We start from the raw sequence: 16,075 nt of genomic DNA, 5'->3' as shown, positions 1-16,075 counted from the left end.
TAGACATTGGATTTACTGCTTATTACAAAAATCTGTAACCCCTTAACCCTCTCGTTTTATCCTGTGTCTGCAGCAGTGTTAAACAGGCCACTCTGCCATGAATGGTCCTTTAGAATGTGTGCTAACTAGTTATGCTAACCAGTTTGTTCCATCTTGTATTTAGTCCTGATGCTTAGGGTATCTTTCCCACATCTGAAGAAAAGTTCTATGGGGCTCTAAAATTGGTCTCTCTCACCAAAAGAAGTTGGACAATAAAGGATGCTACCTTACCAACCTTGTGTCTCTAATATCTTGGGACAGACACTTCTAAAACCACACTGTGTTCAGCACAGGTTGAACCTCTCTAACCCAGCACCCTTGGGACCTGACCAGCGCAGAACAGGAGAACTTGCCAGATCACGAGAGGTCAATATCATCTAGCACATCACCAACACTTCCACTGCTTCTGGGCTCTTAGAAGACATTTAGGGGTAAATTACTACTAAATAACAGCACAGAACAAGGAGAGCCCAGACTGGCGAACGTGAACAAACTTTACAGGGATATTTGACCGCACTCATGATAAGTGGTTGTCCAGCTAACTAAAATCATGCTGGATTACGGATGTTGTCAACAAGACTGTGCCGGACTAGAGAGGTTCAACCTGTACTATTCAATTCTTGGAATCCCTACGCTGCTAAAATAAAGCAAGTGACGGAGGGAGTGGGGTCAGATCCGTTCTCTCTTCAGGCAGGAGAGGAATTGCCCTAACTAAAATATTCCAGACCTTGGGCCTATCCCCCTGCCAAGCTTTCCTAACAGGATCAAGAAAGAATTTGAAAGGCCTCTGAAAACAATGTTTTTTACCCAATTTAGATGCATAACAGAGAGGAAAGGGCTGATCATCTGACAGCAGCAGCATTGCCAACCCCCATCATTTAAAAATTATGAGTCAAGCCCTGAAAAATTGTAAGTGCCTCAAAAAAAATGGATTCTTTTGATTTGCCTTCCAACTCTTAAGATCCACCCATGTCACATTTTCAAGCTTTTTTCGGCACCATTAGGTCTAGAAACTTACTCTTTTAAAATGAAAACTGAGATTGTCTTGTTATCACTGGTCTCCAGGAGATGAAACTTGAAGGAAAAAAAAAAATATTGTAAGACTCACAATAAAATCATGAGTCTTGACAACACTTCAGTGTTCATCAAGATAGTAGTAGGACTAGCTCCTACAGAGTCCCAGTTGAGATCAAGGCTCTACTGTGCCAAAAAAAAAACCACATACCTCCTCATTGCAGAGGAAATTTGGGTGATCAGCACCCAGATCTAGGCACCCCCATTAGCCTAAGCAAGATGGGATGATCAAAGGTCCTGATTTTATAGGGACGGTCCTGATATTCCAGGCTTTGTCTTATATAGGCACATAGCACCACCTTCCATCCCTAATTTTTCACCCTTGCTGTCTGGTCACCTAGTCCAAGCAGCCACACTGCAAAGCTTTACTTGAGTTATGGGGGCTGAACTTATGCATGTGTGTCACTAGGTTTCTTAGGCATATCCCAGGGTTCTTTTTACTGGAATAAGCCGAACCGCTCTATGATTCTTTATCAATAAGCTGTGGGAGAACTTCTAGGCCTAAAAAGGTAACTGTGGGAAGTCACTGGAGGACTATCAGAACTTGAGTGATTTAGCCTGTGTTCTCATGGCACAGTGTGCAAGTTACCAGCAAGAGTGAATGTGGCACCTAACACACTCCCAGCTATGCTAGCTGGTCTGAGTTGAAAGCACCAGTAATCTTGGGTCCAAAGTATGTTTGAGAGATCAGAAGGGGCAGAGGCACATGAAATGAGTCCACGCCCAGGCTAACTCTGGTTAGACATAACCTTACTGTGAGTCCCTGCCCCAGACAGTGCACAATGTGAGCAAACGAGAGTATTTTCTCATCTCCTCTTGCAGGTCTCCATTCTACAGAGGGGAAATTGAGGCACACAGCAATTAAGTCACTTGGCCAAGTTCACACAGGGAGTCTGTGGGAGAGCCAGAACTGATCCCAGATCCTCTGAGAACCAGCCCAGTGCCTCCACCCTAAGCCCAGCTGGAGAAAGAAGAAAATCAGTGGGGTTGGTAAATAAAAGTGTTAGAGCCGCCAAGACCAGAGGCAACATTCTGGCCATGGCAGGGGTGAAAGTAACTGGAGACCTAAATACTGTAGAAGTTCCTCTTCTTGTTTCTCACACAGAGACATTGTCTCGGGTTTCATCACCATCTGGCCAGATCCCCCGATTTGCTCCATGTCGACGATCAGATCAAAACTTAAACAAAAACACATTATAGGTAAGAAATTAATGGGAATGGGATGTCAAGGTCTCTGAGGCAACTTTAAAAATATCAGCTTGAGTGACCCCAGCAACCCAAGCTGCAGCAGAACAGTGCAGGGAGGGAGGCTGCTGGGAACCAAACCATGTCTGAACAGCAGATCCATTAATTTAGTCTGAAGGAAAGGCTTTGCTCTAAGGCTGCCCTGTGATTTACTGTCCTCTGTCAGGGAGGGTCATTGTCAGGCTTGCCCATGTTAGTAGTGTTCTGTAACAGTCGGGCACTTGAGCAATCACTGGGCAGCACACATGGGCAGGAGCCCAGCTCCCAAATAGCATTTGTGCTACGCACAGAAAAATCCCTAATGAGAGAAAGATGCTGCCATTGCTGGCCCTGCACTTTGTTTACAGATGCTGTCTGGCAGTCCAATGGGCTCTCTACTGTTTGGCTCCTGACGGGGTGGGGAAGGGAGGTGAGTCAGACTTTGGCCCCTCACTCCAGAATAAAATTAGTCGGCTTCTCTGGAATAATTACATTATTGCAAGATCCTTCACCAAACAAAGAAGGGCCTCATTCCCTCACTGACTAGCTGGGCAGGTCCTGCTACCCCGGTGACCTCATTGAGCAGAATCCATACACTGAGCTTTTATTTGCAAAGGCTTTCCCCAATGTCCCGGTTTGCTCTGACACACACATGCGTGCGTGCTGTAGAGCACACCCCACTTGAAACCCGAATAAAAACTTTGAGGCAGGTGCACTCCGACAGCCAGACGGACAGAACAGGTGGTGAGGGGGTGCCTGGGATGGATGGGGAAAGCCCAGAGGCAACCCTGAATGCTGGTTACTGAGCTGTCTTGTCTGAAACCTCTTGGAACCAGAGATGATGTTTCAGCTCCCCTGCCTGTTTGCTGTTGGCACCTTCATGAACTCTGTAACTGCTAGTTCAATGCTTCTGGGAGCCTGAAGTGTTCTAAAACACAAGATACATTAACCTGCTAATCCATAAGTCTAAACAGCTACACAAACATGAGCAAAGAGCACAGTTTCTCCCCCAGGTCTCCCAGACATGTCCCAGAGCTGCCCAGTACAGGTCCCATCTCCACTTCTTTCCAATCAGGTAGATTCAGGCACAGCTGTAGCAACCACTTTCCCCAGCCATTGCTCTACCTCCTGCAAATGGCTTTTGTAGAGCTGACAGTCTCTGTCTTAATCAAAAGTTCTGGAACTTTTGGTGCAGCAGCAGGAACACTTCACAAGCGGAAGCCTTTAATCAAGCAGCACGATGGAAACACGGAGCGAGAAGTGACAGCACAGCAAGAGGGCTATAAAAAGATCAGGAGAGGAAGAATCGCACTTCACCACAAGAGGAAGGAGAAGAGATTTCAGAGGCCAGGATCACTGCTTGTCCAGGGAAACTGAACTCCCAACAGGAAAGAACTTAAGAGTCCTGCATTTTTATGCTAAAGAACAGAACATACATATGTTTACAATGGAAAGAAAACTCCACTTAGCTGGAGGTGGCTTTAGAATGTAAAATCAGATGGTGCCAATCCAGAGCAGAGGTGTTCTGGGAACTCTGGCGCACACTGGCTTCAGGCCCACCTACTAGTACTTCAGACCCAACAAGAGTACATACAGCTCCTGGACTCGGGCTCCACAGCAATCCACACGTCATGCTGTGCCTTACAGCCCCGCTTCTGGCAGCAGCAAATACTTTCACTCTGACCTATGCAGAGGGGACCACTAGACCGGAAGCCAGGCAGGAACAAAGGAGCTGGAAACATGGTACCCCTATCTCTGTTTACCAGAAGTTGGGAATGGGTGACAGGGGGTGGATCGCTTTATGATCACTGTTCTGTTCGCTCCCTCTGAAGCACCTGGCATTAGCTACTGCAGAAGACAGGATACTGTGCTAGATGGACCTTCCGTCTGACCCAGTATGACCGTCCTTATGCCTGGATATTCAGGGACAGGCACGTCAATAATATCTCTGGCTACACTGAGGAGTCCCTGGGGCTCAAAGGGGCTCCCATCTCTGCCTGCATGTTCTACAGTCCTCCGACTAGCTCCCACCTCTGCCCAACCCGCACTTTGTTATGGCTCCCGCCACTGCCCACACAGTACGTTCCCCGTACCCAGGTTCTGTGGCACTAGTGCGGAGCACGGTAAGAAAAAAAATCAAACCCAATTCCACTCCAGGAGCACAAAGGCTCCCCATTCTCTCAGCCGGGACTACTGTTCAGCAGCAGAACAAGACTGTTTCTTGAAGCCCACTACAAGCAACTCCCCTGTGCATGGCCAGCACCGGCTTCCTTCCTGAATCACGACCCCAGGGCCTAGAACACATGGAAACTGCTCTGCTCCAGCACAGCCAGAGACCAACAAGGAAAAGCACTTGAGGCTGCACTGTTCACGGGGCAAGTGCCCCGGGGGAGAGATCCCAGGGGAGGCCAGCCTTGGATGTACCTCAAACAAGAGCAGAGACTGTGGAAGGATGGGAATGTCCCCTCTCTTCACATCAGCAGAGCTGGTAGGCATAGCCTAAGAGTCACTCTAATAACTGAAAGTAGGCTGGCATCTGAAAGGGATGGTGGGCCCCAGGGTGGATAGAGGAACCATCTCACAGCACATTTGAACAAGTTCCTTTTGCCTCTGTTGAAATATCTCAGTAAGGGGCATCTTCACTCCTCTTTTGCCCAGAGGAGGTTGCCCAGAGTGGCTGTGATGCTGCAATATGGACATGTGTGTTCCTGGCAGGCTCAGCTAAAAAGAGACACAGTTGGAGGAGCGGGGTGGGGACCACATCCCGATATGGCTCACTCTGCTTCGGTGAGCAGTGACTACAACGGGAACAGGTGGGAACATCAACAGCAGCTACCCACAGTTCCAAGCTGTCTCCCGGCCAACATGCACCACTCTCTCAGCTCCTTTTCATGCTGGGCAAGCGCAGGGGAGGCTGGCTCAGGAATCAAGAACATTAGAGGTGCTGAGGATGTTGGAGACACAGTGTGGCAGTGAGAACAACAGGACGCATGGCAGTGCAGCGCCAGTGGGTGCCACTGCTTCCCAAAGTGGAGGGCATATGTAGGCCTCTCCCCTTTCAACAGGCATGGTCTCAATTTTCCTTGATTTAAGGATCTGTCAGTTGCAATTCAGAGACCTGTTTCCAATCTCCATGTTTCATTATCAGGGATACAGCCACAAGACGCTGCCAAGAGCTAAATTTAATTAGCATAGAACATCAGTCCAATGTGCAAATGAGCCAGAAAGGGACAAAACGCTCACGAGTGACACCCTGCAGACGAGGGGCTCCAGAGGACATGCTGGGGCCTGACCTCGGTGGGTAGGGAGGAGAAGCACAGACTAGCACAAGAAAACTAACACAGGCAGAAAGAGAAAGCTAGAGATGGAAAGTGGATAGGAGGAGGGTTCTGACCCATTCCTGCCTTCCAGGTGTTCCCCCCAGGATAGGGCCCTTATTCCACCTTTGAACTGGGGAAGAGGATTAGGTCCTCAATGGGCTGAAGAAAAGATACTGAATTTAAGTGGGTTTGGGTTTGCAAGATCCTGCCTGGGATAACAAGCCTGGAGGGTGGGGGGTAGGGAAGTGAGCCTGACTGTGGCTGTGTCCAGCCTCCTCTCAAGCAAGAATAAGCTTAAGCCAGGTTTGCCAGACTAGGTGATGGAAAAAGAAAGACTGAGGTTCCTTACTGCAAAGGCTCCAGGTGTAAAATGTAGCCAACTGCAGACATGAAAAGGGACAGCAGCAGAGGCCTAGCTGAGTGCTCAGTGACTCAGAGGAAACCTCGCCCTAAATATTGGGAGGTATTGGCCTGGAGTCTGACTCAAGCGGTAGTGTCCTCCTAGCCCAGAGAGAAACCAAAAGCTAGGCAAAAGACCTCTCCTGGCAGTGCTACCTTATGGACAGAGGCTGTGCTGGACTAAACTTTAGAAAACCTAAGTTCAGCTCCACAATCAGGAGGATAAATGATGTAAAACTCTATAGGTTCTATCACTAGAGCTAGGTACAATTCCTTCCCTTCTGGGGGCAGCCATCAGCCTCCAGCTCAAGAGATGTGCACAGTAGGAGTCAAAGCTCTTCCAGGCAGGCCAATTTCCTGAGCTTGGGTCTGGCAGTGCTTATATTAAGTCACAGAAGCCAGAGAAGAGAGAAAGCTAGGTTCTCCTCCTAGTTGTCTCCTCCCCTACTGAATTATCAGTCTATCCTTAAATGAAGCTTCCACCCCTTTTCTTCGGTGAAGCTTTCCCAGCTTCACCCATCTCACCATCTGGCAGTCTTCTTGATATACCCATAGTTCCTTTTGCGCAGTCACTTGCCATTACCCCTCATGACACACGAGTATAACACATTTCACTTACCTCTCTCTCTGCAGACCTTGGCAGTGTAGGCCAATATTGGTCTCATGGCTTGTGTGCACCAGTCTGTCCTGGTGTGCTTAAACAGGGATGAGAGACTTAAGAAGTTTGCTGATACAATGCTGACCCTGGGCAGGGGAGTCAAAGATAACGAGCCACTCCTTCACACCCCTGTAATATTGCTTGTTGCACAGGACTTCCCTGCTCTTACTGTTGCTCTCGTTACTTGAGTGTGACAGTAGTTTGACTTACAAGGCTCACAAGAAGAGTAGCTGCAATCTACTCCCCTTTATGAACCCCAGAGGTAAACCCCGCTCCACTACATCACAAGCAGATGAAGCAGAATTCCCAAGTGGCCAGCTCCCAGACTCAGACCCACTGAAGAAAGGCATTGAAAGGAGAGAGATGACGGCTTGGATTTACAAATGTTCTCTGGACAGAGTATCTCCAGGATTATTTGGGCTGCAGGTCAGAGGGGAACAGGCAGATTTTTATGGGTGGTCCATGAACCATGGCAGCTGCAGATGCTGGACCTGAGGCATTTGTAGGATAAACCCTCTCTTCATTCATTCTGTGGTTTTAGAGGATTTATGTGTTTGGAAACTTACAAGCGGTGCTGGATCCATAGGTTAAGAAAACTAACCAGCAATCAGTAAACCGCTCTGATTTACAATGTAATTAATTGCATCGCTGGGGTTCCAGCTCATGTGGTAAATGATGTCACCAGAGCCCCCTCAATGGTATTATTTCTCTGTAAATCACTCCACTATGTATTAGTCCTATGAATGTGTCAGAGCCAAGCTGCCCTGCAGGAGGCCCCAGCCCAGAGGGCCTGGCATTTACAAGCAAGAAAGTTGTTCTGAAGTAACAGCCAGGGAAGAAGACCATCCCCCCACAGAGGGCCCCTATGGGGCTGTATCAGGCCCGAGGGTTGGGGGTGCAGGTGTTTGTATTCACACAGCTCCAGAAATTCATACCTTGGGAAGGCATAAGTGGACACAGACAGTAGTGAGCTGGCCAGGGGTTGATCAAGTGCTCAAGCTATTTTCTGTTGTCTCTCTGTTGTACACACCCACTAGAGGCAGGCTCCCATGTCACAGCAGATCCCAGGGCAGCCTCTTAGCCCATCTAGTTATTTTGTATAAAAAAAATAATTCCAGATTATTTTGAACCATCAATCTGGGCACCAGCTGCTTAAGTGACCATGTGATCGTACCTCCACTACCTTCCCTCACCACTCTCCCTCCTGCAAGTTATCACAATCACCCACGTCTTGTTCAAATTTATCAGCTCTTAGAAGCAAGACCCATGTCTCGGAATGCGTATGTGAAACACCCAGCCCAGTGGAGCCCCAATCCTGATTAATAACAAATAAATCAGGGGAAGGGAGCTGGTCTCTGGAGCACCCTACATTAATATGGTCCACTGAGGTGGTCAAAAGCACAGCTGGAGGGTGAGGGATAGCTCAGTGGTTTGAGCATGGGCCTGCTAAACCCAGGGTTGTAAGCTCAATCCTTGAGGTGGCCATTTAGGGATCTGGGGCTTTAAAAAAAAAATAAAAAACAAAGGATGGTGCTTGGCCCTACCAAGAGGTCAGGGAACCAGACTTGATGACCTCCTAAGGTCCCTTCCAGGTCTATGAGATGTGTATCTGTATTTGTTCTTCCTGGCATGGGAAGCAGACTATGCCCACAAAGGGGGTGGGGTGAGAAAAGGGAATTTACTCTCTTGTTTGTCTCAAGCAAGCAGTGGCTTCAGGCCCAAAGGCCTGGGAAGGGCCACGCACCAGTCCCTGTGCCACAGCCATCAGTGGGGTAGCGGAATGTTTGCCCGAGAAGCATCCAGGGCCACAACTGACATCTAGAGCTCTATTTTTGCAGATATTGATACAAATTTTGTATCTAGAACCCTGCAGATTTGCAAACGTCCACTTTATATCTGCAGGTATCCACATCAACAGCTAATTTTCGCAGATGCAGGTGCAGACGAGGATACCAATTTTGTATCCGTGGCGGGCGTCTACCGACATCTCTGATCAGTGGTTCTTTCCTACTCACGTTTGATGCATCGGTTTGTGCCGGGAGCTGTTGTCCACCCGGAGCAGCACTGTCCCCCGCAGACATTCGGCCTAAGCAGTCACAAACCCCAGAATTAGAAACAGAGTGAAAATGAGGTCTCCTGACAGCTAGCACCTCCTGAGCCAGCAACAGAACCACTGCCTACAGCATCTAAGCTTTCCTGGCACCCATATCACTGCTGCTGAAGACCTCAAGCCAACCAAGGCTGGACTTTTCTAAGTGCTAGGAGGGGAAATCCCCAAGGAAGGAACCCCCAGCTGCTGCAGGAAGCGGTGAGGGTGACTCTGTTGGCAGCTCTCCCCCTTCGGAATCAGGGCTAACTTGAAATCCCCTAGCATGGTCAGTAGGGAGGGGCTGCATTGCCAGAGGTGCCATTTCACTCATGAGTTACTCGAGTCTGGGCAATTGGAGACCATTAAAGATCTCACTGCACAGTGTTCCAGGAGTGGGGCTAATCCAACATTGGTAATTATATTTTGCTCCCACAAATCTCCTCTACTGTTTCAAATGGATAACATGTTTCTCTCCATTTTCTGCTTCAAACAGTGGTAGAGTATTGCTCTGCACTGCTAAAAGAGCTACAAAACTCATCTCGGAAGGGGCTGCACTCTACTGTGTGCACACGGAGTCAGAGGGCATGATTTCTGTAGTTGTTGATCCTTCAGTATCAAGCTGTTATTAATATTCATTCATTTAAGGCCACCTAGCTTCATTGTGGCCATATTAGGTAACTTCCTGTATAATACAAGTCATGGAAGGAACAGGCCACAAGGCCCAGCCATATCTCATCTGCTGAGGCTGAACTGTATCATGAGAGGTCTAAAAACATCCAATATTTATATTGTCACAGGCCTCCACATTTGTTATTGGTCAAGCCCAACCCCATTTGGCTTGTGAAGTGGGACATCACCATAACACAAACTTCTTCCCCTGAGGTGGCCTAGATGCACCTTTGCAAAATTGAGCAGGTTTGTGAAAGAGCAAAAACATTTCCTGTTCTTGCCTCAAATTACTGGAACCATCAGACGGTGGTTTCTGCAGGCGGAAGCAGTCGCCGCCCCCAGAGAAACTGCTTTGGCCTCTGCTCAAACCAACAATTCCTCATGGAATGAAGTCCAAAATCTTTGTCTAGATCTTGCTTGCTCGCTCGCTCACACACACATGCATGCGTGCACACACAGAAGGAACGCCTCACAGTGTCTGCAGTGAGAACTGATCTCTTCCCAGGCTATAAGGTGGGCATCACATCCTGGGGTGCAGAGTGAAAGACTAGACTAGAGCAGCTGTGCCAGTACCTAGGAGGCTTTCCCACTCTCAGGAGGTACTGCATCAACAGGCCTGGTTCCTGTGAGCTATCAGGGTGGCAGCTGCACCCCAGCACCCTGGGGGCTTGTCTGACTCTCCCTTGGCAGGCCGATGCTGCTCGGCCCCCAGGAGCAGCCATAGGCTATGCGAGTGAAGCTCAAAGAACAAGCGTGGAAAGGAGTGAGAGGTCAGAGCTGACTCACTAGGAGTCATGGTTATCTTGGCCACGAATGAGGAGCACATATGAAGCAAGCACTTCCTGCAAAAGGGTCTGATCACCAGGAGGTCTGTGTCACTCGCCCAGGCCCAGCTCCTTCTGGGCTCTTCCCACAGCTGTTGATCTTCTAAGTGTCTGCCCTGAGGCCCCTCTACACCTGCCTGCTGCTGCCTGTAGAGACACTCAGTTTCAGCCTTGCTGTGTCCTCCAGGCTCATGGGCAACCCTTATCTTTAGCACTTACCAGACATTAACTCATATCCTCCAAGACCAAAAAGGCATGTCAGTGTCACAAACACTACTTTGCCAATGGGGAAAAAGGCTGAGAGAAGGAAAGGAACTTGCCAGGATCCCAATGAGTCAGTGACAGAGCTAGGAAAATCTCTGAACTTCCCCCGTGGTGCCAAACTCACCTGGTCCCAGTGAGTGCTGCTGAGCACTGACTTCCTACATGTTTGTGAAGCTCTGGGAAGCAGTAAAATGCTAGCTGGGTGCTAAGGGTTATTCTTGTCCCAAACCACGTGGGCCATTGTGCTGGGGCCAGGTGGGGAAGGGAGCAAAGTTTCTCTCGCCTCCTGATGAGATGGTGTTAATGGACAGGCAGGTGTGCTGGAGCTTTGGAAGACTGGGGGAGAAGTTGGCTGTGGGCTATGGAGCTGGGCAAAGCACTCTTGGTTTTTCGCTGAGCAGGAACCAGCCCTGGGAGCATCTGGTTACATTTAACGAATTTACTTGACATTTTCATGGCTTGAACGCCATGTGTTTTTTGTTGCCTGACGAAGAATTCAAAATAAACCCCTGCAGGTTTAAGGAGCACAGCGGCATGTGTACAGCTCAGAGGGATGGAGCTCCAGGGAGTGGCTGGCTTCCTGCAGTTCAGCAGAATAGCAGCCCCCAGCTGCACATGCCTCCCTGTGCGCTCCATGGCCAGTGCCTCCCTGCAACCACAGAGAGGAGCAGGCTGGTTGCTGCCTTCTCCTCCAGCATTTTCTGGCATTCAAGTTGGGGTTCCCTTGCCCCAAATTGGGTGCTGTAGGGGCAATGCTGTAGGCTAGGGAGCTGCAGGGCTGCCTCACAATGAGGAGTTCTGTATGTGTGAAAAACCAGCCACCAGGTGCTTGAGGGGGCCTCTGACCTGAGGCAAAGGCAGCAGGTTAGAAGTGCATGTGCAGGGTAACATGGGCTCCTGCTGGACTCTGTGAAGCACTAAGCCACCCAGTGCTCTGTGAAACCTGAGAGCACATGCAAGACTGCCCAGTCAGGGGCCAGCTTCTGGCCTCCAAACTTCACACCCAGCCCTGCACCGCACGTTGGCCCAGCACCTGGCTGGGCACTAGCCCTCTGAACCGAACAGCCTAGGCCCAGGGCCCTGCTGGGGGCTGCCCTGCCCCTCCCCACCTATGAACCCAAAAGCCCTGTTGGAAGGCTGTGTCACAGACATACCGCCCACTAAGGCAGTATGGGCCGGGCGGGTTGGCCCTGTGAAATCCCCGGTGATGGAAAGCCAACTGGAAAGCCATTTCCTCAGTGGAATGTAGGGCTACCAGGGGCCAGAGCTCAATGGGCCATTACAAGTCCAGTTGGCCTGAGGGTGGTGGCAAGCCCCCTGTCCGGCTCCGTGCAGCTCCCCAGAAGCAGTAATATGCCCCCCGGCTCCTAGGCAGGGGCATAACCAGGAATGTTCAGTGCGCTGCTGCCAGACAGGGATCTGCAGGGATGACACCTTGCAGGCACATGCAACATGACCCATACAGAGTCACTAGGCCATCCCTATGCCTAGGAGCCAAGGGACATGTTGCTGCTTCCCAGGAGATGCCTGAGCTAAGTGTTGCCCATGCCCCAAACCCCTGCCCCAGCCCTCATCCCTCTCTCACACCCTAACTCCCTCCTGAAGCCTGTACCCCAATCCCATTCCCCAGCCCAGAGCCCCTTCCCACACACTGGCCCCTAATTTCCGGCCCAACCCTAGAGGCTACACCCTCCTCCCACATCACCACCCACTGCCTCAGCTCTGTGCAAATGAGTGAGTGACTGAGGGCTGGGGAGAGTGAGCGACAGCGGGAGGGGAGATGACATGAGCAGGGGGCAGGGACTCAAGGGACAGGGCAGGGAGCAGTAGGCAAGGCTGGTAGGTTTTGTGCACCACCCCTCACTGAAAGCAGAATATTAAGCAGAGACCCACAGAGTCCTATCCTCTGCACTAAGTGGCAGAGAGGGAGCCAAGCCCTGAAGCAAAGCAGTGACTGGTGCCATTCGGTTGCATGCGAGGCTAGTGGGAGTGGATATATGCATGGATACGATATGACTTACGCTGCAGCTACGCAGGCTGGCCAGTCTGTGGCAGTAATGTTCAGCAGTTCCCAGGATCACCACCAGCCCAAAAGGCCCAGAATAAAAAGACACTTCTGTGAACAGGTCTCCATGCCAAAGACCGATCAATAGGACCCTACCAAATCCACAGCCAGGAAAGCCACATCACGGAGGAACCAGTTTGCTGTTCCCCTGTGAAATCTGGTCTTTGGCGTGCTTTTTCCCTGGGCTATGCAGAGCTCACAGGGGAGATCAGTCTCTCAAATTGGGGATCCTGACCCAAAAGGGAGTTGCCAGGGTGGGGAGGGGGGTTACAAAGTTATTTTAGGAGTCTGTGGTTATTTCAGGAGCTTGCCACCCTTACTTCTGCATTGCCTTCAGAGCTGGGCAGCCAGAGTGTGATGGCTTTTGGCCAGGTGCCCAGCTCTGACAGCAGCATCCCACTAGCAGCAGCACCAAAGTAAGCATGACAATAAAATACCATGCTGCCCTTACTTCTGCCCTTGCTGCTGGTGGCAGTGCTGCCTTCAGAACTGGGCGGCCAGAGTGGGGTGGTTGTCGACCAAGGGCCCAGCTCTGTAGACAGCGGTGCTGCCTTCAGAGCTGGGCTCCCAGTTAGTTGCCATCACCCTCCAGCAACCCAGCTGTGAAGACAGTGCTGTTGCCAGCAGTAACACAGAAGTAAGGATAGAAGTACTGCAACACGCGCCCCCCCCGACCCCTCCAAACACTACAATAACTTTGCAACATTCCCTTACAACTCCTTTTTGTGTAAGGACCCCTACACAATTATAATACTGTGAAATTTCAGATATAAATAGCTGAAATCATGAAATTTACAATTTTAAAATCCTATGACAGAGACATTAACCGAAATGGACCACAAATTTGGCAGGGCCCTATCTATAAGGTTAACCACAGCAGGTTCTACTGCACGGTCACTGGGAATGAGCAAGGGGTTGAGCCCCAGCAGGGGCCAGGCACTAATTTTGGCTCTGCCACTGACTGCGCTGGGGGTCTTGGGCAAGTCACCTCCCTTCTCTCTGTTTCCCCATCTACAATGCAAGGCCGTGATACCTTTGCACTTGTAGGATTGTGGGGATGAGTCCACACGGGTACAGTTCCCTAATTGTGCCAACTGCTAGATACCTGATCATGATCATATTTAGCAGCTCTCATCTGAGGTGCTCCATGGGCTCTGTGATCTCCGAATAGCCCAATCAGGAGACAGCAGCCCCAGATTGCACTCAAACTGAGCATAGGACAAGCTGCTTCTCCTTCATTCTATAGGGTTTGCAAGTACTGTAAGAAAGCAGCAGCATCTGGGGCAACAAGGGGAAGAAGATTCCCTCTTTTGTGACAGATCCATTACTGCCCTGATCTTGCTCAGAGATCTCTGGGGCTCTGTGAAGTGTCAGAGGTCCACCCACATAGTTCTCTGTCCAGGTTCAGCGCCTTAGTCACTGTTGAACCTCCAGATGCTCTTCCCTGGTCCACAACTGCTGGGAGACAGAAAGAAAGCAGCTTTGCTTGTTTCTCTGGAGCTCCTCTCTCAGCCTCTTATTCATAGTTAGCAGGTAACTATGTCAGCAGGCAATGAAAACACACCTTTAAGAATGCACAGTCTGCATGGAAAAACTCCCCCCTCAGGTCAGGAAATGCTACAGCTGTGGCTGAATGTGCCACCTTCACTCTGCTCCCTTGGCTTATTACCATACAGTCTTCCTTATTAATTATTGGCACTGCCAGAGAACCCCGCTGCCTCAGTCAGGATCAGGAACAGAGCCCCACTGCATTGTGTGCTCCACACACGCAACATGACACAAACCTTGCAAATTTTGCAATCTTGCTGGAAACCAGAGTCAAGCTAGTGTAACAAACGCTAGGGGGAAGGCGAACATGAGAAGCAGCTTTAAGATCATTTTAATGGTGTGCACAGCTCCACTACACGATCACACGCTTTCCCAAATAATACAATAGCACAGTTTTTTACTGTTGTGCAGTTATGCATCATCCCATAGTACTGAGCACTGCACCATGTATTACTAATACACAGGGTGCATTAAAGTCTTTCCTAGATTTAAGGCCAGAAGGAATCGCTAAATCACCTGGGTTTCACCTCCTGTATAGCACAGGCCAGAGAACTGCATCCAACCTTTACATGAGAAATTCACCATAAACCCTTCTTACACAACACAGAGTGAGAATGAAAAGCTGCTGGCAAAGACAAGCCTCTGAAAATATGCGGCTGAGTTATTGCCATTAACTGCCTCAGCTCCTGACCAGCCTTCAGATGCTAACTGCATTACTTTGGAACACAAGAACACACCACATAACCTGTCTGACTAAACAGACCCTGTGCACTGACCCACCAGAACCACGTGTGAACAAAAAGATTAAACAGTTTCTTGTATATTGGATGTGCCCTAAGATTGCAGGAGCACTGTACTTTATATTGTCCAGAGATGACATGTGACTGTGAGACTGATGATCATATTGGAAGGGGCAGCCGTGTTAGGGGCAGAGTTAAGGCTGCTTGTGTAAGCTTACCTGGGGCTTTTCCCTGCCAACCTCTCTGCCCTTGTTCCTATCTTTTCCCTGTCCAGTTTGCCGGAGGAGGAGGGAGCTGGGTGGCACGGAGGGCTGGCAGGAGAGGGATGGGCCTCAGATGCATCATCCCTAGTGTGGTGCAATGTGAGTCATGTGCTGTTCAGCAAGGAGGTGTGGGGAGCATGTGTCAGGGCAGGAGCTGGGTGTGTATTCCAAGCACTGACGAGGGATGCGTACAATGTGCCTCTCAAGCCTGTGCATATATGTATGCCCAAATTACTAACTCCCACCATTCGCGTCCTAACCTATCTCTACTGACCTACCGCTCCTGACACCAGGAGCTGAGGGAAGGAGGGGCTCACAGATCAACAGCCTTAGGGCAGGCTCATGGAGATGCTCTGAGCACTTGAGGCACCAGTAATAGGAGCTGTATGGTTAGGTCTGTGTTCGCAGGTACCAGCTGTCTGGTGGGAGAGGGGAGCTGCAGGAGTAAGGAGCACAGGTTCTGCAGTCATATGGACAATATACTCAGCAGCTAATGCAATGGGAAAGCACCCAGCCAGTGTAGCACATATGCTTTGAGTTGGGAACTGGCCAGCTCTTGCTAGCAATACCCCCAGCTCCGCAGTGTATGTACACCTTGGGCGCATCTGAGGCATTTTGGCCCAGAGTGGGAACCTCCCAAAAGTATGGTGTCAGAAGATGCCTCATTCCAAGCCAGCAGAAGACAATACAAAGTTACAGTTGGCTTTGTTCCAGGGCCTATGTGGAATGAGACCTTCTCTAGCATATACACTGCAGCCATACTGAACACAGAGCAGGGCCTAGGACAGGGTGGGCGAGATATGGTATGCAGGCCATAGATCCAGACCACCAAGCCACCAGATCTGGCCTGCAGGCCACTTCAGGCACACAGCAGACAGCCACTGCTTTAAACGGCTTCC

General features: G+C 50.0%; 1 protein-coding gene across 1 annotated transcript in view; it reads right to left on the bottom strand.

The window, feature by feature from the left end:
• Positions 1-16,075, bottom strand: part of LTBP2 (latent transforming growth factor beta binding protein 2) — a 123,058-nt gene that overhangs the window by 102,103 nt on the left and 4,880 nt on the right. The window contains exon 2 of the mRNA XM_074996784.1: positions 8,730-8,800. Within this exon, the coding sequence (XP_074852885.1) occupies positions 8,730-8,800 (71 nt within the window). The remainder of the gene's footprint in view (positions 1-8,729; positions 8,801-16,075) is intronic.

The sequence above is a fragment of the Carettochelys insculpta genome, chromosome 6 (genome assembly GCF_033958435.1).
Source record: "Carettochelys insculpta isolate YL-2023 chromosome 6, ASM3395843v1, whole genome shotgun sequence".
NCBI classification, from domain to species: Eukaryota; Metazoa; Chordata; order Testudines; family Carettochelyidae; genus Carettochelys; species Carettochelys insculpta.
The sequence above is the reverse complement of the archived record's forward strand: the minus strand, read 5'-3'. Positions and strand labels throughout refer to the sequence as shown.